Genomic DNA, 24473 nt, shown 5'->3' with positions numbered 1-24473 from the left:
ATATATATATATATATATATATATATATATATATATATATATATAGATTATATATATATATATATATATAGATTATATATATATATATATATATATATATATAATCTATATATATATATATATATAATCTATATATATATATATATATATATATATATATATATATATATATAGATTATATATATATATATATATATATATATATATATATATATATATAATCTATATATATATATATATATATATATATATATATATATATATATAGATTATATATATATATATATATATATATATATATATATATATATATATATATCTTGCTTTAGTATATATATATACTAAAATGACAAAAAGGTAAGTAAAATAACCTAATTCAATTAATCATATACATATACACACCTGAACGATTATCGCCTGCACCATATTACTGAACAAATCCAAAATAAAACTTTATAATCACTCATTCCACTAAATGCCCTTGAGAACTGGAGATAGGTTGTCGTCGTCTTCTTTGTTTGGCACACACCGCCTATTAGCGATTTCTTGCCAGAGGTCCTATTTGGTAGTATTACACTTCTCTTAAGAAAAACACTTGAGGTGTTTTATCAAACTTTCTAGGGTGCACGCAGTGATTCTAATCCATTTCACCAAAAATATACTTTTGTCCCTATGGATTCATGTCTCACCATATGTACGCTTAGATTTATTTATTGATTTATTTATTTCAGATGTTACCCCTAATGAAGTTAAGGAGTTTTCATTTAATGCCCTTGCATTTTCTTTCTTGTGTCCCTCTGCTTTGATACCGAAATGCTCTTTTGTTGTAAAACACACCTACAAATACTTAAAAAAATAATAATTCTAAAACGTATTAGCTAAAAAATACATTTTTCTTGGACTTCTTTATTAGGCACAAATGTGTACACTAAATACATATTCAACAAATACAAAGTGAGATCACTTACCTTTAAGAAGCCGGGTTCGCATCCAGGATAAAACGTTCAATAAATGTTAGTATTAATATCTCCATTTCCTCTCTTCTTTTTCACTTAGAATTCCATCAAATAAACAGGCGTAATTCTGCAATTCCCCATCATTTGACATTTACAATCAGTGAATATGATAACAAAAGTGCTCACATGTCTACAAATGTCTTTATACTTCACTACCTTCGAGACGTTACGTTGTTCACGTCGCAAACAACAGAAAAACGCTTCGCTAAATAGGTAGACTCTCGAATATTTGGCCAGATAAGACGTTTTCATTTTAAGGCATGTCAGACACATTTTAAATGAAGGAACGTTAGAATTTTTTTTAAAAAAATATCTTCGGTATCGTAGATGTGTGATACAAAGTGGAACAATTTTGAAAAAATACAATTTAGTCAGATATTAAATTATGAACGTTGGACTTTACATAGCAGCAACATTAATATTTGGATACACTTAATAAAATAAGGAACAAAGGAAGTAGCTAAAAATGAGTACATAAAAAATATTACGTGGTAGAGTGGCACAGCACGCTACGACGCCAGGGGTTCCGGTTTCGAATCCCGACCTGTGCAGGAGTGTTCTTTGTGATTGTCCCTTCATCAGTTTCACCATTTCGTCGCTCATACTCATCGTTGCTTTCTTAACCGCCAGATTACCATTTCGGATGTACAGACGGGATCAAATGAAATGTACTTCCGTTTTCCTACCAACTCAGAAGCGAGTTGGAAACTCTTCATTGCTCCTGTATAGATAAGAAAGTGGGGGAGGGCAATAGCAGACAAGGCCAGCACGCAAACTTGTTTCCGGCAAAGCGTCTTGTTGGAGTCTTGGCAGTTTGTGGAAGGATTTTGTGTTCCTCCCCCACCCCAACCCCGCCTTTCTCTCTCTCCTTGAGTTTGTGTTTGTGTGTGTGTGTGTGCGCGCGCCGACACCTGTTTCATTTTAAGTTTGACGTATTTTTATTGCATCGACTAATTGCTGTCATGACTGGAAATGAAACAGGTTAGCAATGGAGACATAATGAGGGATCAAAAATACAAAAATTCCGGGCATGAGTACTTAGTAGTAGTAAAGGTAAGGTAAAGTTCGTCGTGCGTATAGAACCGTGCCATGAAGGCACATTTAAGGGTTTGTGGCAGTAGGGTGTCGCATATTCTCGAGTTCGGACATTTTGGAGGTCATATGACCAGCACCACGCTCCAGCCGTCTTTACTCCCCAAGGATGTAGAAGAAACGAGAAAATAAAAATGTTTTACATTCTGCGTATGTGACAAGTAATTTTTTGGATATTGTCTTTGAAGTATCTGTTAACATCCTAACCCGCAATTTTGTTTAAGGATAAAACTGGTTGAAGGCCGCGAGTGTTCCTGAGAAGTAATGAACATATCACAGAACGCGCAATAGTTTAGCTCGCGTTTTTCTGAAAAAAAGAAAGAATGATATACAAATCAATTCTACGAATGCTTACGTCATTGTGACCATGGAGTGCATTTTGCACAGTAACGAGGATCTGGCGTCATGACATAAGGTCAGTATAATGGTCTGTGGGGTTTGGACTGTGTCCTATCCATTTACGTTTGTAGTTGTCCTTTCACAAATTTCATCTTAACACACCTTTCATACTTATCTTTGTGATTACCCAAAAGTGGAAGAAAAGCGAAATAAAATAAATAAACACATCGATTATTGTGTCCCTGCGTTTTTCAATCTTTCTTCATGACCGAAAATTTATGTTTCACTGATGTAACGCATCACTTTAATCATGTGAATTATTTTCCGTCATCGTTGTGTGCTTAATCATTCCTTAAAGCATAGACTCTAATGCTGTTGTCCTTAGTGTAATTGATCTTATTGTGTGGAAGTTTTGATGTGGACAAAATAATGGTGAAGAATAAATCTCAATTGATTGTTCGAAATTTAAAATATAATAACTCCGAGGTGACGCATATTAACTGTTCTTAGTTCGATGTCAAAGAACGATTTCTCCTATACATTAAGAAGGATTCCGGCCTCCGTGGTAGAGTGGTTAGCACAGCTTGCTTAAACACCGGCTTTGGCATTGTGTTCATTCGGTGTTCATTGTGAGTGTCCCTTCATTAATTTCATCATTTCATCGACCATCCTCATCGTCGCGTTTAGCCAAAAGTGGCACAAGAAGCGAATTAAAATAAAGCAAATCAATCAATCAATCGATCATAGGGTCTCCGGTTTCATAGAGCAGTATGCAAAGCACTTCGTCATGGATGCCCTCAAAATTCAAATAATAATTTGCAACAGAAAACCTGATATTAGAGTATTTTAATAGTTTAGGCATATTAACAATTCACGTCAACCAACAATAAACAATTTATTGATTGATTTTCTTTTATTATACTTCGCTTTTTGTGCCACTTTTGGCTAATTTGCAAAGATCAAACATTCATGGCCAGGCCAGGATTCGAACCCGGAACCCCTGGTTCTGAGATTTCGGCCTGTGTATGGGGTTGGTGGCCATCCACCGTCGTGAGGAAATTGAGGAGCTACAAATTAGTAGCGTGACGCGGCCATGGAAACCTGCAAAGACTGAAGACCACAGATTAGCTGAAGACTTGTCTTGTTAACCACGCGTCACCCCATAATTCCAACCTCGGCAGGTGGAAGTGAAGCCGGCAGTCGGTAGGTAGGACGTGGCCCTCACGGACCGTTGCGTCACGGGTTATTATTATTATTATTATTATTATTATCTTCAATCAAATAAAGCTTTATCGTTATATATTACCGTATTTCATCGCATAATCGTCGCACCCTGTTTTTCAATCCAAAGAGAGAGAGGAGGGGGGAAGGCAGAACACAAAATCCTTCCACAAACTGCCAAGACTCCAACATAAAGCTTGCTGGAAACAAGTTTCCGTGGTGGCCTTGTCTGCTACTGCCCTCCCCCACTTTCTTATCTATACAGGAGCAATGAAGAGTTTCCAACTCGCTTCTGAGTTGGTAGGAAAACGGAAGTACATTTCATTTTATCCCGTCTGTAAAGCAGTCCCAATGTCTGCTCCAAGTTGCACAGCTGCTTTCAGAGCCCTTGGTTTGAGAAGGGGGTGGGGGTGAGGAAAGGGTCTTGATTTTTCATACCGAAGCTCCTTCATTTCTTTCTCCCATTTATCTTGGTTGAATTTTCTGAGATACGGAATTTACCTCATTTTGCTTTTCATTACGTTTTATTGCGTTACCCACGGTACGCTTACATGTACTTAACATTTTCAATTTCCTTGCACGTACCGACACCCTTTGGTTAGATACGGCAAATATAAATAGCTGTCGTTCGTCAAATGTTTTTTTTTTGTTTTGTTACCCATTTTTCTCGTACTTCAGTCAGGGATCAATGCAGTTACTCATAACAGATGTAGTCAGGAAGTAGCATGAATTGTTCTTTCCCCGCATTGTAGTTGACCGGTAAAAAACTATGTAACAGTAACAGAAGGCTTTCAAGATTTGTCTGAATATTAAAGTGATCTTTTTTTTCACACCCAAATATAAATAACTAATTTCAGATTTGAAAACGTAACAGGGGTGTAAGGGGTGACCTTCCACGCAGTACATACACCCGATCGTCAAAATCAGTTCCACGTAGTACACCCTGGGCTGCCTTTTGCTGACTAACAAGTCTCTGGCGACTGGCCAGTATAATTCTGTATGTTCTCCTGCTTTTTGTCATGTGTGCTGAGTGCCCCTTTACAGCCTCAGCTTTTAACCTAAGTCAGAATATTTTCATATTTCAGTTATGCGACCTTACAGTTATGTTATTTGTTGTGGTAAGGGGCTGGACCCAGTATAACGTGGCGGGTGCAAAATAGCCTAAGTGCTGAAACACCCAAAATTAAAAAAAAAAAGAAAAACGTAACAGGGAATATAGCTTTAATAAATGCGTATAAATATTTCACAATGGATTATATTTATGTACATGTTGTTAATTGTGAAATATTGTGAAGAAATGAAACAAAATGCTACGTTTCGGTTACTAATGTGAGCCACTGTATATGTAATGTTTTTATTTCATTAACAATGTACAATGGTCAAATACAACTTTGCAGACCTCCGTGGCGGAGCGGTTAGCACATCGCAATACGACGCCACAGGTCCCGAGTTCGTATCCCAGCCTATGCATCATTTTCATTTTTCTTTGTGATGTCCTTTCGTCAATTTTGTAATTTCATCACCCATCCTCGTCTTCGCGATTAGCCAAAAGTGGCAGAAAACCAAAGTTAAATATAACAAATCAAAATCAAACATTACTTGGCATGACAAGAATGGATAGGTTATTTTGAAGCTGCTGTTATTAAAAGCAAATTTTATGTAGCTTTCCTAGACAGAAGTTTCAAACACAGAAACTGATTGATTGGATAACGCCTGTGGATTCCTACTCGAGCAGAAAATGTATATGTTTCCATTTATTACTTACAACAATAGCAGACTGATTTCCCGCTAAATCAAAGAAAACTTGCATTCACAGTTACAAATTGACGTGTTGAATGATTTCTCTCACTCCAATTCTGCTTAATCGAACAGCACACCACAACGTGGGTCATTAAATATTTGCAACTTACTCTCGAGTTCCTCAACTAAAAATAAATTGACTGCGAAACAAGACCTCGTCTGCGATAACTATATACCACGTTATATGAAGAGTATACGCAAGTTGAAATTCCATCATAATAATTTGAATTCTTCTAGTAGCTACAAACATATTTTTTCATACATATTTTCTTAGCAAAATATGAAGTTCCTCACTTCAACAAGGACAACATATACACAGTATTCCACAAGAGTTTTTAGTTCGAGCTAGTCGTAATATGAATAAACACGTCACTTCATTACTTAGTTTAAAAAAAGTGCCAGGCAATGTGAATTCGACGGCATGCCTGAAATTATTTGCAGTATCTCATGTATCAAGGGGGCTTTTTAAGTAAAATGAAGGACACATACCACATGCTTGGGTCAATTGAGAGTAGTAGAAACGTAATTATACTGCATGTTGCAACTGAAACAGTATCCTCGAAGCCGAAGTCGTTGAGTGATCCACTCATAAACTCTCTACCAAACATTTCAAGTTCGAGTAGACACCTGGGCATGAGCGTTTTCTTTGGTAACCATCCCTTCATAGATTTAATATGATCATCATTAATGTTCATAGTCGCGATTATCTACAAGTGGCAGAAAAGCGATACAAGAACAATACAAAAGTAGAAGAAACAAAAGAGGATAAAAGGATGAACTTAGTTAATGATAGGAAGTTTTATAAAATTACTGTTTCTTGAAGAATCTTGTCCTTTGTTCCGATTGTATTTCTCAGTCACACGTTGCTCAATGTCCATGTCGACTGTCGTTCTTACATTCTTGAAAATTACTTTAATGTCTGCCTATGCTCTTCTTTCAAACGTGGTAGGCGCTCTGTCTGTTTCTACACCAAAAAGTTTAATTCATCTCCTGTCCAAAAAGGCACGAATTACTGAAAGTAATTTTCAAAATTGTAAGCAGATGAGGGCCCTTGTAAAATACGTGTACTGTCCTTTTATTCGCTTAGTTTTGAGAATCACTCTCCATACAATTGTTGCCTACTTCAGAGTCTAAAGGCCCTGTCTAGCTACAGACCAGTTGCGCAAACGCGGTTTCATTTGTTTCGTACACAAATTCCATCCTTTATACGTATTTTCTACTTGCTAAAAGCAGCGGCGGCTCAAGGGGGAGAGCCGCCGTGCCATGGCACTACCCTCAGAAGAAATGCATACCTAGCCCCTAGCCCAAGTATTGTTAAATTAATACATTGATAGTTTACAGACAATGAGATTCGAATCTTTCAATCGGTCAAGCTGACGTGACGACCGCCCCAACCACAGACTAGATATGAACCGCCCCAACCTCCTCACTGCATCGCCAGCTGTTTCGTATCCTCGGCGAGGCAGCGGTCGGCGCCACCCAAGAGCTGGCCTAACCAAGTTGAAACGCGTGCAGAGGGTTGGTGAAGTCTCAGCGAGTAACCTTTGCACCATAAGCCGGGAAGAAGGTGGCAGGGGGTGGTGTTAGCCAATGGGGTTAGCCCATAAGACACCAGCCGTGCCCGTTTAGCACAGCGAGGGAACTTTCTCAGTGTTGACACCGTTGCCATCTTCAGAGATAAGTCGCTAAATACGACGGATTTGTACGACCCGTTGGGGAAGTAATTCGTGAAAAAGGTACTATCTACTTTTCTGCCAACATTTGGAGAAACGAACCTAGTATTTTTCCGAAGTTAAATGAACATTTTGATAATAGATAGATGCGCCTAGAGGGCCATCCAGACTTTTTAAAAATATAAAAGTAAAAATTCCTTTGGCATTTCGACAATTTCTTTTTACATCAAATGTAGAATATTTTCAACGTCCAGTTGGAATACGTGTGCATGGGGGAGGAGAAGGTGAGAAGATTTGCTTTCCCTTCCTCTTGTAATTGTGTTTTTAGTGAAGTGTCCTGTAGTGTTTAAAGATAGGTTAGTGAGTGAAGATGAATCGTATTAGTGTGTTATTACTTAAACACACTGTTTTCCACGTTACCAAACAAGGATATACATCTTGGCCAGTGGGGCAACCTCAAGGAGGGGGGCCAAGGCATTGCGGAGGTTTTTTTTCTTCGATTTCTTGATCACGTTGACAGTACCCGCCGGCCGCCACTGGCTAAAAGTGCCTTTCATATCGCCTAAGGGCGTTGTCTACTCGGATGCTTCGTGATCGAAGGTCACGTGTACAAAGTTTCAGATTTTCCGATTTGCGTGGTGCTGCTGCTATCAGTTCGGTTCGCCTTCTCAAGGTCGCGCAGCAAGCAATTATTTTTCGTCTTCCGATAGGAAAAAGCTTGCCTCTCGCTTATGTGGACGAACGCGTGGCACGGATGACTTTTTGGCTCGACCATGGTTGGTCCTTTATGTTTCGTCCTTCAGCATTTTAATCTAAGAACGAATCATTCTCATCGAAAAACATAATGTATTTTTTTTTTAATTGATGTAACACATGTAAACCGAGAGCGAGAGATAGATAGATAGATAGAAACGTTTTCCTTCAACAAACGTTTGTTTTCCTATTGTATAAAGTGAACGCACATGTTAAAATTCATCTTGCATAGATATTCAAATTAGAACAAATTCACGTAAAGTGATTAAGTATGCAGAAAAGAAATATATTTGTGATAAATACATAGTTAGTCAGTAAATTCCGATCACCAGAATTCTGTCACGCCGAATGAAACGTTTTGTTTTACAATTTAATGTTTTCACTGACATCCAAAACGAAAATACGTATTATAACTTAATGACTTTCAAGGTGTCAAAATATTGTAATGTTACTATGCTGCCGATCACAATTATGAGAACGCTACGGGTCCCGGGTCCGAATCCCGGCCTGGGCGTGGATGTTTGTGAGTGTGCATTCATCAATTTCATATTGTTATCACCAATCTCCATCTTCGAGAATTAGCCAAAAGTGGCAAAAAAAAAGCGAAGTCAAATAAAGCATATCAAAATCAAACAATTATGAGACTTCTTCGAAAACGCCTTCGATAACGGTATTTGCTATTCGTAACGGATATGTGTATCACTTTTTCGAAACAGACTTTTGTGGAGGAAAAGAACTGTAACGTTACAAAAGTAACGAGCACAATTATACGAGAGACCTATGTTATTCTCTCCGGAACACGGCATCGGACACGGTATTGCACATCGGAACGTCTGTATGATACCAGCTATAAATAACGTTGTTGCTTTGAAAAAAGGAGTGTAACGTTTTTTCAGTAGTGACCTCAATTAAGTTACTGGTTAATTGTAACGTTACTATCACTTTCCACACACACTAAAGTTACTAGTCAATACGTGACGAACCTCTTTCTTACCCTGTAACGTTACTGGTTGCCGGCAATGGATGTAACGTTAAAGTGTCACGTGAAGACCTACTTCTTTAAAGATCAGTTATGGTTCGGTACCGTTATGCACACCTGTAACGTAATGTTCATATACCTGAGGTAACGTTTCTGTTCACGAAAAAAGTTATTCTGTTTCTGGTTGTAACGTAACGGAAACCGTAATTGAAAATACCGTTCCATTTCGTTACGTTACGACTCCCTGCCTCCAGATCAAAGCGAGTTGAGCCGACCACCCAACATGCTCGGTTACCGAGGCCGGCATAAAACTGTTATGTTGGCCTCTTAACGTAAATACATACCCTACTTTTAAATAAAAATGTTAATTGTTATCTAAAAAACAAATGAGCAGACACACGTTTTTCATGTTACATTTCATTTGCATGACGAATATAATAGCTGCTTAAAAATATTTTTATTTTAAAAAAAGGGAGGGAGTGAGTCATTCATTCATTTATTTCAGTGATCAGAGCCCCCCCCTAATAATTTTGACAAGTCGGCACCCCTGGAACTAATAACATGCGAACGTGTTAAACCTCGACAATTGGACCACAACACTCCTCCTCAAGCAGTATTACTGCCTCTCTGTGATCGGCGACAGCCGGTTGCCTTTGTTGTACATTTACAAAGGATGCCGGCTTCGACAACAATAACAAGTACATATACTGCCACTAGACGATAAGCTGCGCGTCTTTTTTTTTTTTTTTTTTTGCTATGAACTTGTCACCCATCAAAGCATGGCAATTTTAAGACAGAAAACAATATGCATCGCATTAAGCAGCAAAAATGACAGCCTCCTCTATGCAATTTCTACAAGAACACGTGCCGAAGCCAAGAGTTGAAATGCTCATGGAGCCACATAATTTATTTCTTTTGAACAATTCCAAAATTATGAAATATGAACAATTTGTGAATTTTCCGAGCTTGGCTATGCAAGGTTTTTGATTTCAACTTTGACAGAACTGGAGGCATTATGGAATTTAACGTTCATTAACAAGCACACACTTTCACACACACACACGCAATTAACGCACACAACGTCAAACCGGTCAAATACTTAGTATGAAATAAAAAATATGGTGCTTCGAATCCAACGAAACTCACCGTCACTTTAACTGCCTTTCTCCTTTAGTGACAGAAATAGTGCTTCATTATTACAGTTGGCAACACTGGTTACTAGCTAGCCAATGAACATGCACTGCATAAAAGAATCAACCACTTCGTCATGCTACATTGCCACATTACCGTCCCTGCCGAACGGTGTGAACCGCGAGCTGGAGCGCTATTCAATTGTTTTCAATGATGTTCGCGCGAGTGTGTCCAGGAATGGAATGACAATATGGCAACAATGGCAAAGGTTGGCGAACAGCGTAGAACACGTGATGCTAAGAGAGAGGGAGACGAAACGAAAATTGGTTTGTGCGCAACGGCAAAGATATGTGTGATGCACTCTACGTAGTAGCTAAATTTATTAATGAATCATTGGGTCACGTGGTCAACATATTTTTCCTGTAATACTGATCTATCATAAGAGGTTTTCAACTAATTATGCGAGAAATGGCCGTCAATAAAACTATTGATAGAATAGGGTAATAGAAATCGAACATAAGACTAGTCTATTAAATTGCCTTAAAATGTTAAGACTTAAAATGAAAATTAAGTTCAACTCACCCTGCACGAACTGGTAGTTGAAGTGACAGCGAGTAGATTACTTAAACGTAAGTTGGAAAGAGATTATCCTTCAGATATAACAGCAATCACCAAAGTTATCTAAGAACGAAGCACGATCACAGTTACCAATTGGATTGGATTGATTTGGTGTTTTAATTCCACTTTATACACAGTAAGGATAATCGGGACTGGACCTACGGTTTAAAGTGGGATCCGAACCACTATGTGCCTCCATCGGGTATCGAACCGGGACCCCTTGATTGCAAGGCGAAGACGCTACCACTGCGCCATCGGGGAGACCCATTTACCATTGGCAATGAATAATAGATGGCACTGCGACACAATACTATTATTTGTATATGATTGCCTCTTTATTGTGTGATAAAAATGATTATTTCATTGCAATCTTCTTAGAAATAAGTAGCTCTTTTAAATATGGACAGCTCTAAGGCAGAAGGAGTAAGGTCAGTCTTGCATTTAAATGTTACTCTGGCCACCCATCTCTCACTTTACGAATTCAGTGAATAAATATATAAGATTTAAAAAGAGGGCTTTACTGGAAATTCTCACATGAGTTGCATTCCATTAACTTAGCTATTCTTTATTTTAATTTTAGTGAGTAGACATGAAAATCGTGGGAATTATTTGACGCGGATCACATGTTTAATTAAATAAAATTTAGATTTTGAGAGAAGATGGAGCTGAAGAATTGCCGGGAAAATAGTAAAGGAAGATTAGACGAGAGTAAGAGATATATGAGAGAATGCTGAAATAAAACATGAAAGGGAACATGGAAATAGATTGGAACGAAGTAGAGAAAAGTACATGTAGAGGGGCTGAATGTAAGCAGACAGAATAAGGGAAGGGGATAAACAACAAGAAAGAAAGATACACATAAGCATGAATGAGTTTTAAAAAAAAATGTGTGCTTCGGCACATATGGCCATTTTACACCTTTTACAGCGGACGAGAGAAAAATCCCTACCTGAAAGTTAAGAATCTCGAGAAAACTTAAAAGCGCAAGGTTGTAAATGGGCCTGCGCTGGACGTACAATACAGTGTAAAGGTAAGTATCAGTGTTTGGAAGTAACTAGTTACAAGTAACAGTTACTTTTATTATGAAATGTAACTAGTTACATTTAAAACCAAGTATAGCTGTAACTGTAACAGAGTTACTTTTTTCAACAATTTCTTTTACAGTTACATTTCGAGTTCTTCACGACACTTAAGTTGCTATGTAAGTGTCGTAAATTATTGGTGATTTAGGACTCAAAGTGAACCAGAACTATCGATAAACTACTAGTTTCTGCTGCGATACAAATGCCCATCTTTTGTTACATTGATTCCTGCAAACAATAGAAGAGGAAAAGAGAAAGTTGTTGAACTAAATGTGTCTCCTGTCCGTGGCCAGTCGGTGGGTTCTGGGTTCCAGGCATCTCAGAGTGACAGGTTTATCCAATGTTTCGTCTTTCGTTTGGTAGTCCTCAATTCTGAAGCGATATGCGTACCTCGGAAGAGGGGTGGATTTCCAAGAAGCAGGAAGATGACATTAGGAGGAGGATTCTTTCCTATTGCTGTCAGTTGTGTGCTGTTAAGTGTGTCTAGTTTCTGTAGTTTGTTCATCTGTGGCCTCATAATTGCCTCCCTTGTGTAAGCAGCACTATAGTTTTCTTTCTTTCTTATTACAATTATTAATCGATGTGTGTAATTTGGTTGCAAGAAAATTTCCAGTGAAAAGTAACTGTAGAAATAACTGTAACTGAGTTACTTCTTTAAATGAGTAACTGTTACTGTAACTCGTAACTATCCGAACACTGGTAAGGAGACATTAAAAACGTATCTCGGAGAGAGTGTAAAGGAGCCCGTGCTTCTCAAAAATCATAAAAACATTAGTTAAGACATTGTTATCATCTCCCAGCATGGACGAATGTACTTCATAAGTGTTTTATGTTAACTTAATAGCAATTCTACAAAGTGAGGCAAAAACAAATGAAACAAAGCAAACATAGAGGAAAATTATTTCCGTAACATCTTTGGCTCTTATGCATTTGAAGCATGGGAACGAGTCGCAACTCTCGAAGCAGCCAATTAACCAAGCGAGCCGCTGACGTCATCTCACCCCAGAACCTATTGCTAAGCCCGTTGCTTAGGTTCTACACGCCCGCTAGGCTCGCTAGACAGGTTCGCGCAGTTCGCTGGAAATGTTCCGAAAGTAATTCGACTCTACCTGGGTTTTATTTTAAAGTCTTTGGTTATTTTTACAACAAATAGCACGGTTAATTTTTTTCAAGTAACTTCATATAAGTAAAGTTGAAAAAAATATCCTGGCAGTTAGTTCCACCAGTTGCTTTCCAAATCCAAGTTTCTTGGCGACAGAAAACAACTGGTTGAGCTGTCAAGATCTAAGCAGGGAGATATGCTCACGTTGAACTTTTGTCCTCCACAAAAATGGGTATTAGCTAGGCCAGATAGTTTTCGGCATATGCTATAATCAGACATCTTAGCCTAGCAAGTACCTATTTTTAGGAGGTGTCTGGTGCGAGGCACATCCAGCTGCTAACAGTCACTGAAACTAATTCCTAACAGCTATAAACATGCAATTCTGCTTATTTCTAATACAGTAAAACCTCGTTAATCCGGACTAGGGGGGTAAGTTGACCGGTTTATCGAAAGTCCGGATTAACTGAAATAACCTAAAAGAACAGTAGAAAGTGCATTAAAACTCCGTTTATAGCAACAAAACACGTTTATTATGTTGTAGTTAAAGGGCATAGGCCTAAATGCACTATACAGTACAGTACAAAGTCTGCGGAAAACAGAATTTCATCAGTGGTTGACTGCCTTTTCTTTGGAAAGTTCTCTTGTTGACTTCTAGCCACATTTAAAACCTCGAATTCTGCTTTTTTGTCAGGATTAACTAGGTTTTACTGTAATTCATGCGTGTTTAGGTTAGGAGAGCCTTGTTTAGAGCTTTTAGCAATTAGTTCTAGTGGCTGGATTTGCCCCGCACCAGACCCTTTTTGGGAGCAGGAACCCCGTAATTTCATCTTTACACGTCTCTCAGTTCCTTTTAGAGGCCAAGAACCTTGGTTTTGGTCGAACTTTCAGGATATAATCATGTTGCCGACACGGTTAAAGTAATTCGCTTTTTTCTTGACAGATCCACCAGTTGGTTTCGGACACCAAGAATGCTACAGTTGCACCACTGACCCCGAGACACCTTGAACCAACATGAACACCAGCGAATTCAACTTCCTCTTCTTCGACGACAAGACGCAGTTCAACTGCACCACGGGGAGCGAGTTCCTTGAGCGGGATCCGAACCCGGTAGTGATCCCCATAGCATTTCTGTACTCGCTAATATTCATCCTTGGACTCATGGGGAACGTCGTCTGCTGCATCGTCATACTGAAGAAGGAGAACATGCACACGGCAACAAACTACTACCTGTTCAACTTGGCAATTTCAGACTTGTTCCTCTTGCTATCGCGCTACCCACTTAATATCTGCTTGCTCTTCTTCGTCGAGATGAACAGCCCTGAGGAGAAGCTGGCTGTGTTCCTGGTTAAGTCTGCCTCTTGTGCCTCGATCCTCACGATCACGACCTTCACTGTGGAGAGGTACCTCGCAATTTGCCACCCCGTCACGTGGCACACCGGACAGAGATTCTCCAGGGTTCTGATAGCCATTGGTGTCATATGGGGCGTGTCGGTATCGTACGGGGTTGCCGCTACTGTTTGGTCGCGCACGGCTTCCAATCCAGCGGCCATCTACTGCTCCTGTGGCCCAAAGGGGAAAGGTGTGAAGTATATATACCAAGTGCCCGCAGGTGTCATCTTCGGTGTGCCCATGGTTGCAATAACGGTGCTGTACACTCTCATGGCGCTGAAGTTGCGGCGTGTGAAGCGGGAGAGTATAACTAAGGATAAGCATGAGTCCACGGCGCAAATCCTTAAGATGCTGGGTGAGTTTTCTTCTCCTTTTGCTTTTTCCATGGTGCACGTTAACCACTCCTTATTTTAAATTCAGTACTTTATTTGGCTACAGCCGAATTGCGCACACTTTTCCGGTTTTATCAGTGGTATCTGATAAGCCGTTGACAAGCTGTCACAATGTACAGGATTGCGCACAAAAAAATGAGGCAATGTTGTCAGATGTAAAATGTTCTCAAGCCGTTCTCACTTTTGTTGTGTTTGCTTGTGTGTGTGGACATACACGTGTTTTTGCTGTGTTTTGCCTAACCTAACCTAACCTAACCTAACCTATCTTGACTTGCTACATTTACTGGTCAAATCATATATTTTATTTAATCCTTAAGAGATTTACTATTTTATTTCTAATTTCTCTCTCTCTTCTTGTCTAAAGAAAAAAAAACAGTTTTGCGCACAGACTTTAAAGCTATCAAAGTGGCAACGTTGGATCAAAATCTGTGCGCAAAACAGGTCAGTGAGATTTGTGCACAATCCAGGATCTAAAGTGTGCGGAATTCTGTTGCGGCTCTTTATTTTAGAAGCACACTTTATGAGGATGCATAAGCGATGACGACTTCATATAATTTGAGGAGGGAAAGCATGAAAAGAAAATATAAATTTATGAAAGCAATATGGCGTGAGCAGAACTACAGTAAAGTAAGTACAACAACAAAACTTGCTTTAAATATAAGTACTCTCAAACTTCACAGAAACAGTACAGACTTCATGTGACTTAGGGGACGGGAGACAAAATTAACAAATTTGTTATATGAGAAGGGAAACATGTGATATGCATATGTGTGTGTGTGTGTGTGTGTGTGTGATGGACATTCCACGAAAAGTGGTCTTACGCAATGTAAATTAAAAAAATGAATCAATCTGGAAATTCTTTATAGTTTTTAATTGCTCCAAATGCTCCAAATTCGCTGGTACACAAATTTTGAATTATAGATCTCTAAATTTGTTCCCACTCTCACCTGTAAACTATACACTATATTTTTAAAGCTTTATTTCAGAACCTTACCCCAAGTAATACTCTAAAATTTCTGTGAAGTGTTATTTTTTTCATTCCGAGAATATAGTCTGGGGGAAGATTTTGAAGAAAAGTGTACAGCATGGTACAGTTCAGGTAATATAGGCAGGGTGTGTGCGAGTTGGTCAAGTTTTCTCAGTGTTACAAGGCCAAGAGCTGTTTTTTCTTTGCCTGTAATTATCGTTATTTGCGATGACGTGCCGTATTCTGGACAAAGAACGTGCCAACATGGCATTCTTGCCCACCATTGTGGCCCATACCAGTGTGTACGGCCTCAACGGTGCATGCCACGGTGGAAATTCAAGCACTTTAGATTGAGAACCACATATTTCCAACAACTTTCTCCTCTATCAATTTTTCACTATGTGCACTAATAACGGAGTTGTTCTATGGAACCTGACTTTTGGATAACCCTGTATATTTTACACCACGAGAGCCATAGCAATGCACAGTAAGAATAATCAGAATTATGAAACATAAAGTAATCGTGTCATGAAAATACATGGTGTTGTAGACATGTAGCTTTTCGTACTTTTCATTGTGATCATATGGATGATGGTGTGATCAATACCGCGCTCTTCACACTGCCCATTGTTAATAGGCTCGGTAAGTGATGGGCGTAATTTGGGGCCTAATTTTCAGGGGGCAGAATCTAACTCAGGCCTTAACTTTGAGGGAAAGGGTAAAACAAGAAAAGTTTTCCATCTCATGAAAATAGCGTCCAAGATCATTTGCTAAATAACTATTACATTTTCGAAATCACAAATATTACTGTTTATTACTTTGTTCCTCAGGTCCCAGGAAGTTAACAAAAGTATCCTTAACGTTTTATCCGTAAATTTTAATAAACCTGAAAACTCTGGGGAGACAAACCCCCTCCCTTGCCTCTGTCAAGTTACGCCTATTAGGCGAGTCCTAGAGCAGGTTATACGTTGACATGTACAGAAATATGTTTTTTGCTTTTTGTGTGAAAATTTGTCAATTCGTAAGTTTAATATTATGTCGCTTTTTCCCTCTATACGCTAATCGCGACGATGCGGATAAGTGACTATTGCATGAAAATGTTGATGCAACCCTGAGGGATAAAAGCTAAAATATACTCTCTCCCGGCTATATCTGAAGCAAGCGAACGAAAACAAGTCTCCACCAATGAACGCGTGCGAGAGAATGGGATTGCGTGGAGGGGAGGAAAACGACTGCAGTTACCAGCATTTACAGCAGCGTGTACTGTTTCTCTCTGTCCACTCGATTTCCTCCCCTTCCCTGCACCTATGCGCGGCTTTGCTGTAGAGATATCCTGGGACATAGTATAGGACTCAAACCCGGATCCTTCAAAAGCGATATTGTGAGTCCATCATCCCACATGCTCGACTACTGAAGTGGCTAAAAGAGTCGTTTCTGTGTTTGTTACAATCCGATATTGCAAATGGGACGATGCAATTGTCTGTTACTTAACTGTGGTTGGAGGATATACAGCAACTATTTACACTGGTGTTGTTCTCCTGACAGCAAATATATGACATTTATCTTGAGAGAACATCTGGAAATGCGTGACTCACGGCATATCAACAACCTCCTCGTCACTGCTCTAATCTGGCTGGACAGAGTTAACCACTTCCGGTGACATAACACGAACGCCCATGCATTAACATGACCCTCACAACTGAATAGATGAGATTTTGATCCTACATGACATCACTCACAGCAATTACTGCAAATCAAAGGTCTTATTTGTTTCAATTGAACAATCATGTTGCAAGCTGTACTAAGAAATGCTCAACTGATAATCCAAAATGATTTTTCTCTTCCAGTTGTTGTCGTCGTTGTATTCTTTATTTGCTGGATGCCTTTCCACATTCGACGTGTGATTGGCCTCCTTATGAGCTATGAGGAATATCCACCGGATTCCCTGGCGAGAACCTACTACCTTTTAAAATACGCCACCAGGGTGCTCCACATGCTTTCAACAGCCATCAATCCCATTATTTACAATGTCATGTCAAGAAGCTTTCGGGAAGGCTTTAAGGTATTTCCATTTTTTATAGTATCCATTCAAAGTCTCCTTGAGCATACATTTCTAATTATGTGTGATGGATTCTTTATTTATCTTCCAAAGTCCCACTGTGATTTTCCTTAACTTACAACTTAAGTAACGGGATCCACTTTTCAATCCTCATCTTCTACCCCTTTACCTATCCCGTCCTTACTGGCAACTGTTCATTAGCCCTATGGTCTCTCAGCTCCTTCCTTACACTATTCCTCACTACATGGTTCTTTTCATTCCATAAACTTCCTCAATCACTTCGTGGTAATACTTTGCCACATCCTTTCTCACTTCTCTTCCAATGCTATATTTTCTTCCTTGTTGCTTTTCCATTCCTTCCTCTTCCACATGTACTGGTTCGTTTCCTTTATTGCCCTTCTCTTTCAATATTGTCCTTTTCCCTCCTTTTCTTTCCTCTCTCTCGTTATTTTATATTTCATTTCATTCTTCAAGCATTCCAGCTCACTCCTTTCTATGATTTTTTTCCCTTTCCTCATTTTGCATGTTGTTTCTCACAATTTCTTATTGTGCAATCCTCAGGTTTCCTTTTCTGTTTTCACCCCCACGCTATTTTCAAATCTCCGAGGTATTTCAATTCATTCCGTTTCATCTTCTCACATTCATTCTCCTTCTTCTACTTAAAGTCTTCCTGGTTTCATCCACATTATTTTCTGGAGTTCATTTCTAAAGTTGACAATAACTACAAATATGCCGGATGTCTCATAAGTCTGGAACGATAGGTATTTTTCATATTACCCTTCCTTCTGGTACAGGTAATCCATGTCACTGACTAAAGAGCGAATCCAAGTTATTTTGCTGGTGGGAGACTTTGAACACATTCTTTAACTGTGATGTACAATAATAAATTCCTAACATTAACTTGTTTTGTTCTTCTCCTATGGTTCCAGACTTATGGGACACCTTGTATTCTATTATGTTACGAAATTGATTATTTTGTAGTGTAAAAATACAAAAATCACCAAGATGTATTTCTAATATAGAACACTTACAAGCAAACCTAGGCTCAGGTAGTAACGATATCAATAAAGATAGTATTTTTGTGAAAATAACTGTTAAGGTCTTCATACAAAGCTTATAATTACACGACGATAAAAATATGATATGCTCATATTAAATTGTTTTTAAACTAATTTATGAAATAACTATTCAACAAGTTTTCTTCGATATGAAGTGTTATAACTATTACTCGAAATGAGATTTGCATGTGTAAGAGTAGTAGTATTAAAGATATTTGTTTGTTAGTAATGTTTTAGTCCATTTATTATGTAATTTGTCATTACAAATAAGGCAAGGAATCAAATACGAAACATGTTCAATATATAAGCAGCATTTGAACGTATGTTATTTTCAATGGAGTCCCCTTGTCTATAGTAGCACTTTTTCCAATGTGCCACTAGTAGGTCGGTGGTCTTCGAAAACAAAATTCTTGGGTTTCTGCACAGATATGGTATTCATCAAATGTAAATAATGTCCAAGAAAGAGCCTCCTTAAAGATCAGGAGACCGGAGCGTGAGAAGAATGTGAAATACAGACGCAGCAGCGTTATGTGGATGGGCATTGTCATGTTGCAAGCAATGAGAGTTAATATATTGAACATATCTTGTAGTATTTTCCTAGAAAGTAATACTGACAAATACAGAAGCAAGACAAAATTTATTGCTGACGTTCTTGGTAAATCAATGAATGTATTTAATAAACTTATACTAGTTTTTCTTTTCATTGCAGGAAATTTTGTTCAACTGTTTGTATCGTAGAACCGAAGGTCTTAATGACAGAACTATGTCCAAAGAACTGGGTCTTAACTCGCTGCATCCTAAATCAGTGCTCTCGGGAACAAGCCATTACTAGGATTCGTGCGAGAGAAATGAACTCGGAAATGTTGGTACAAAACCTTCTCTGTTACTGGTTTAAAGTTTTTTCTGTGTGAAGGTGTAGTGCAAAGAAAACAGCTGTAAACTATATTTTGAAAACAGAAGAATACAGTAAAAACAATATTCCTGAGAATATGTAACGATTCTTACAACTACCGTTTCAGAGCTGTTGTAATTGTTTTTTATTGAAGGTTTCAAGTGCACCGGAAAAACTTCCTGCATTTGTAATTGCATAAAAAATAAAAGTACTTACGAAAATATGCAAAAAGCTGTTGAAACTTAAGATGCATTTGAATACAGGATACGCTTGGAATCGACTGTGTGAGTAATGTGCCCACCCAATACTTGTCACTCTATGCGTTCTATTAGAATTCACCCCTCTCCCTATTCTACTAGAACATACGCTCTCTGAATATTTTCTAGTTTATGTACGCTACAAGTTTTACATCATTGCTTCTTCAACACTTGAAGGTCAGAAGAAAGATTGATTGAAATGGTTTATTTTACTTCGATTTTCTGCCACTTTGGCTGATCACGATATGATGACTGATGATGATATGATGAAATTGATGAAGGAACACTCGCAAAGAACAACCATGCCTAGGCAGAGACTAGAACACGGGACCTTTGACATCGTAGTGTGCTGCGATAATCAGAGAAGAGAGAGATAGGAGGAAGACAGTGAGAGAGAACAGAGAGAACAAAGGATACGTGAAGGAAATTTAGAAGAATGAGGGATAGAGAAAAGTGTAGGGAAAAGAGAATGTAACAGACAAAGAGAAAATCACGAAAAGATGAACGACAGCAAATAGGGTAAAGGAAAACAAAGAGAATGGAAAAGATAGAGAGAGAGGGATACAGAAAACAAATAAAGAGAGAGAAAAAAGGAATAAATGAATGATGAAGAAATGTGAAAGATATTGACGAGAGGCAGAAAGGAAAGAATGAATGAGAAGAAAATGAGAAAAGAAAAAATGAAAACAATAGGAATGAGAGAGAGCAGGAACAGAAAGAGAGAGAAATGAGAATATGGAATAGAAAGAGAAAAGAAATCAAAGGGAAAGATATGCAGAAAACACATAAAGAGAGAAAATGAGGAAATGAATGATAAAGAAAATGTAAGAGAAACTGAACGCGAGACAGAGAAAAGGGAATTGAGAATAGAAGATAGAAACAGGGAAGAAAACAGATATATAAAGAGAGAGAGAGGGAGATACAGAGAGCGACAGAAGGAAAAAAGCGGAAGAAAGAAGTTCCGAAGTCCACTTTATGCACAAATAGGCTAATCAAGACGACAGTTTCAAGTGGAATCTGAACCACTATGTGCCTGCAACGGATATCAAACCCGGCATTCCTTGATCACCAGGCGACGACGTTACCACCGTGCCATCAGTGAGAAAAAAGAAGGAAGAAAAGCCAACGACATCGCCGCTGTGACAATCTGAAAATAGGATGTCATTTATTGCACAAGACTCAAACAATCCTTTTGCTGAAGCACCGCCTTTGCTATCTTCGAAAATCCGTTCGTTGTTAGGTTAGGCTTGTGTAAGTATCTTAGCATCTTTCTTGATCAAGGCTTGAAAAATTTCAGTGTAATTATGCTAAGAGACTTAAACCTAACCACGAGAGCATCCCGCGCTTGCGTCAGAAGATGACGGCGCTTGACCAAGAAGGTGTTTGACTTACGTGCAATGAGCCATACCCAACAACGAAGGCATTCCTCTCTTACGTCAGAAGACGAAGAGGAAAAGGTTGCTTGAGTCTTGTGCGGTGAGTGGGACCCTGATAATAGTTCGTCCACCCTTCGATGGTGGCGGTGATCGGACAAAGTTATGAGGAAAGTAAATAAGGCATATCGGTCCGAGGTCCCAATTAACACAATTCTGCTCCACTTTATTGATTCAACGTGTGCTACTTGTCAGCACATGTTACACAACGGCCAGAACACGGGAAGAACATATTGACAGGATTTTCCGCCTGGTCTTCCCCTGTTTTCCTGTGCCAACCCAGAGGATGTTTTGTCTCCCATTAGGAAAAGGAAATGTTTTATCGCTTTTGGCGAATGATAGCATACGTGTGCGTTCTAGTATGACACAGTTCGTCGAGTAAGTTTTACTGTTATGTGCAGCGTTTACTTCCATTCTAGGAGCACGGTGCCATGTGGATAAAGATGGTTTAGCCTTACAACTAGTGTGCAAGACTCGAACACGGAACTAAGGTAAATATAGATACACGAACACCTATCTACCGTTTGGTACATATAGGTTTTACACACAAGCTTCATATTTTAGCATATTTGAAAGGTTAAAATCTAGCATGCTTTCTTCGCAACGGACATCAGCAACTTGCAATAATTTAAGAGCATTATTCAGTGGCGCAACCACACGGGGGCAGGGAGCAATGCCCCCTATTCTTCATAGGAAATCTGTTTTTGTTATTTACCGTCACTTTTCTTCACATTATGGCTAATCCTAACCCAGCGATTCGAATCTCACTCTAAACTGTAGGTCCAATCCCGATTAGCCTATCTGTGCATAAAGTGGACTTAAAACTCAAAAGAAACGATGAGGATGTGTGGTGATATGGTGAAATTAATGAAGGAACACTCAGAGAGAACACCCATGCACAGGTCCCGGATTCGAACCCTGGAGCCCTGGCGTAATAGCCCTAACCACTCCGCCACGAGGGTTGGCATCTTGTTGGCGAAATATTTTCCTTACAAATCCAAATAAATATTTAGGAAATTACTGTTTCTTATTACAAAGAAACCACACCAAAGCGAAGAGTTTGATTTTTACAAAACTACAAATCTGATTGGTAAGTAACGTGATGATTGGTGCTGCCCCCGCCCCTCCCCCAGATAAAAAAATACAGTTTCGCCTCGGGCACTATTATAATACATTTGTCACATGATTTAAGATATTATGTTCATAAAAATTCTAAAAGAGCCTGGTAAACAAATAAAAAAGGAGTGATTTATAGTAGAAATTCGTAGAAAAATTATTACAATTTTGTATCTTAGGCCTCCCCCATGGCGCAGTGGTAGCTTCATTGCCTTGTAATCAAGGGGTCCCGGGTTCGATACCCGGTACAGGCACAAGTGGTTCGGATCCCACTTTAAACTGTAGGTCCAGTCCCGATTAGCCTTACTGTGCATAAAGTTGACTTAAAACACCAACTCAAACTCAAACTCAAATAATTTTGTATCAAGTGCGTGCACATATGTGAGTGCGCGTGTGTGTGTGTGTTATATTTGTTATTTTGCGTCACTTTACTGTGACAATGTTCTAATCGCGACGATGAGGATGAGTGATTATGTTATGTGATGAAATCGATGAAGGAGCACTCACAAAGAACACCCTTGCCCAGGCCGGGATTCGAACCCGGGACCTCTAGCGTCGTAGCGTGCTGTGTCAACCAACGGATGTATGTGTGTGTGTGTGTGTGTGTGCGTGCGCGTGTTTTTTTAGTTTATTTTTAACCTTTGCTCGTATTATGGTCGATTTTTCGACTATGCATCTCATTACAAAATTCCTGTTTTGTTATTATCTTGATACTTTTCTGTTATGTCGGAAACACTTTCAGTGGGTTAAGCGAAGCTTTGGCACATCATGTGGATGCACCGCCCCCCCCCCCCCCCCGTACACTTATTTGACAAAAAATATTATAACTCGTGGACTATTTGACCAATCTACTTCGGGTCACTTTTGCTAAAACATATGGGTATAAAAATGGGGAGTTTGCGCCCCCTTCCCCCGTTATTTTGAGAAGGGGAGGCAAACTTTAGCTTTATTTTCCAAGAATGGTCCTTTTTCAACCGAATGAAAGTCATTTCATGTTTCTGGGTGCATTATATTATCGAATATGTGAAACAAACTCCCCATTTTTATGATTTTTTCATTGAAAGTTGGGGCCGCGGCTCACTTAACCCCTCTTATTGGCTTTGGCGTTTTGATTTCTGCACGGTTGCATGCCCTGATGGTTTTGCTGCAAAACAAAAGTTACCCGAAGTAGATTGGGCAAATAGTCTACGAGTTATAACATTTTTTGTCAAATGAGTGTACGAATTTAAAATTCGCGCCAAAGATCTCGGCGAAACCGGGGTTTCTTTCTGACGACCCCCTCGCCAGAGTAAAGGTTGTCCACTTTATGCACAGAAAGGCTATCTGGACTGGGCCTACAGTTAAATTGGGATCCGAACCACTGTGCACTTCAACCGGGTATCAAACTCTATACCCCTAGCAAGGCGACGAGGTTACCAATACACCATCGGAGATGTCGTTGTGTTTATGTGTGTGTGGGTGTGAGAGAGAGAGACAGATGAGAGAGCAACTTGGTTCAATCGACAGAGCGTCTGATTGCCACGCGAGAGATCACGATTCAAAACCCGCGTGGCAAAATTTTCCTTCAATGATCCTTCATGAATCGGCTCAGGAGTTCACCCAGACTCCACCTAAAGGCAAACCTGGGTAGGAGAGAGAATAAAGGCCACCGGAGCGCGGTGAAGCTCACGTCACCTTCACAAATGGCCGAAATTGTAACTGTGTAGTGCACTACTTGCACAACCCATCAAAATGTCTTCACGGTATATTGCAATGTGCAGGAGGCAGCTTATACAGGGTGGTACAGTGTCTCTCAAAAATTTTAGGACAACGACATTTTAAACTAGGCAACCCAATTTACACAAACCGTTGGTGGGTTGCGTGCAGAGTTAGGCTCAATTTCAGGGTTGCCACGTGCACAATAGATATTTATAAAATACGCGAAAGAAATATAAACAATTATTATTGTATAAAATTATTAAAAATATCACTATTATATCGCAAATGACAAAATTCGTTCTGAAAGAAAAAAATAGGTTTTCTAGTATTTCATCGCTGATGAGTCTACAGTAAGGAAAAGAGGTGAGAGGAAACGAAAGGTTACAAAGGAGAGGAGAAAGAGAAA

The 24473-nt window shown here is 39.0% G+C and overlaps 2 protein-coding genes across 3 annotated transcripts in view; both read left to right on the top strand.

The window, feature by feature from the left end:
* LOC146003537 (pyrokinin-1 receptor-like) overlaps window positions 1-19809 on the top strand; it is a 42067-nt gene extending 22258 nt beyond the window's left edge. The window contains exons 2-4 of the mRNA XM_083141831.1: window positions 13747-14550; window positions 17402-17616; window positions 19381-19809. Of these exons, the coding sequence (XP_082997957.1) occupies window positions 13818-14550; window positions 17402-17616; window positions 19381-19503 (1071 nt within the window). The 5' untranslated portion in view covers window positions 13747-13817 and the 3' untranslated portion in view covers window positions 19504-19809. The remainder of the gene's footprint in view (window positions 1-13746; window positions 14551-17401; window positions 17617-19380) is intronic.
* A 1809-nt stretch (window positions 19810-21618) lies between these two features.
* LOC146003746 (pyrokinin-1 receptor-like) overlaps window positions 21619-24473 on the top strand; it is a 57755-nt gene continuing 54900 nt past the window's right edge. For both annotated transcript variants that reach the window (XM_083142149.1, XM_083142148.1), the window contains exon 1: window positions 21619-21744. The gene's annotated coding sequence lies outside the window, so the exon portion shown is untranslated. The remainder of the gene's footprint in view (window positions 21745-24473) is intronic.

Source organism: Lepisma saccharinum, chromosome 20 (assembly GCF_977018435.1).
Source record: "Lepisma saccharinum chromosome 20, izLepSacc3.1, whole genome shotgun sequence".
Classification (NCBI taxonomy): domain Eukaryota; kingdom Metazoa; phylum Arthropoda; class Insecta; order Zygentoma; family Lepismatidae; genus Lepisma; species Lepisma saccharinum.
The sequence above is the reverse complement of the archived record's forward strand: the minus strand, read 5'-3'. Positions and strand labels throughout refer to the sequence as shown.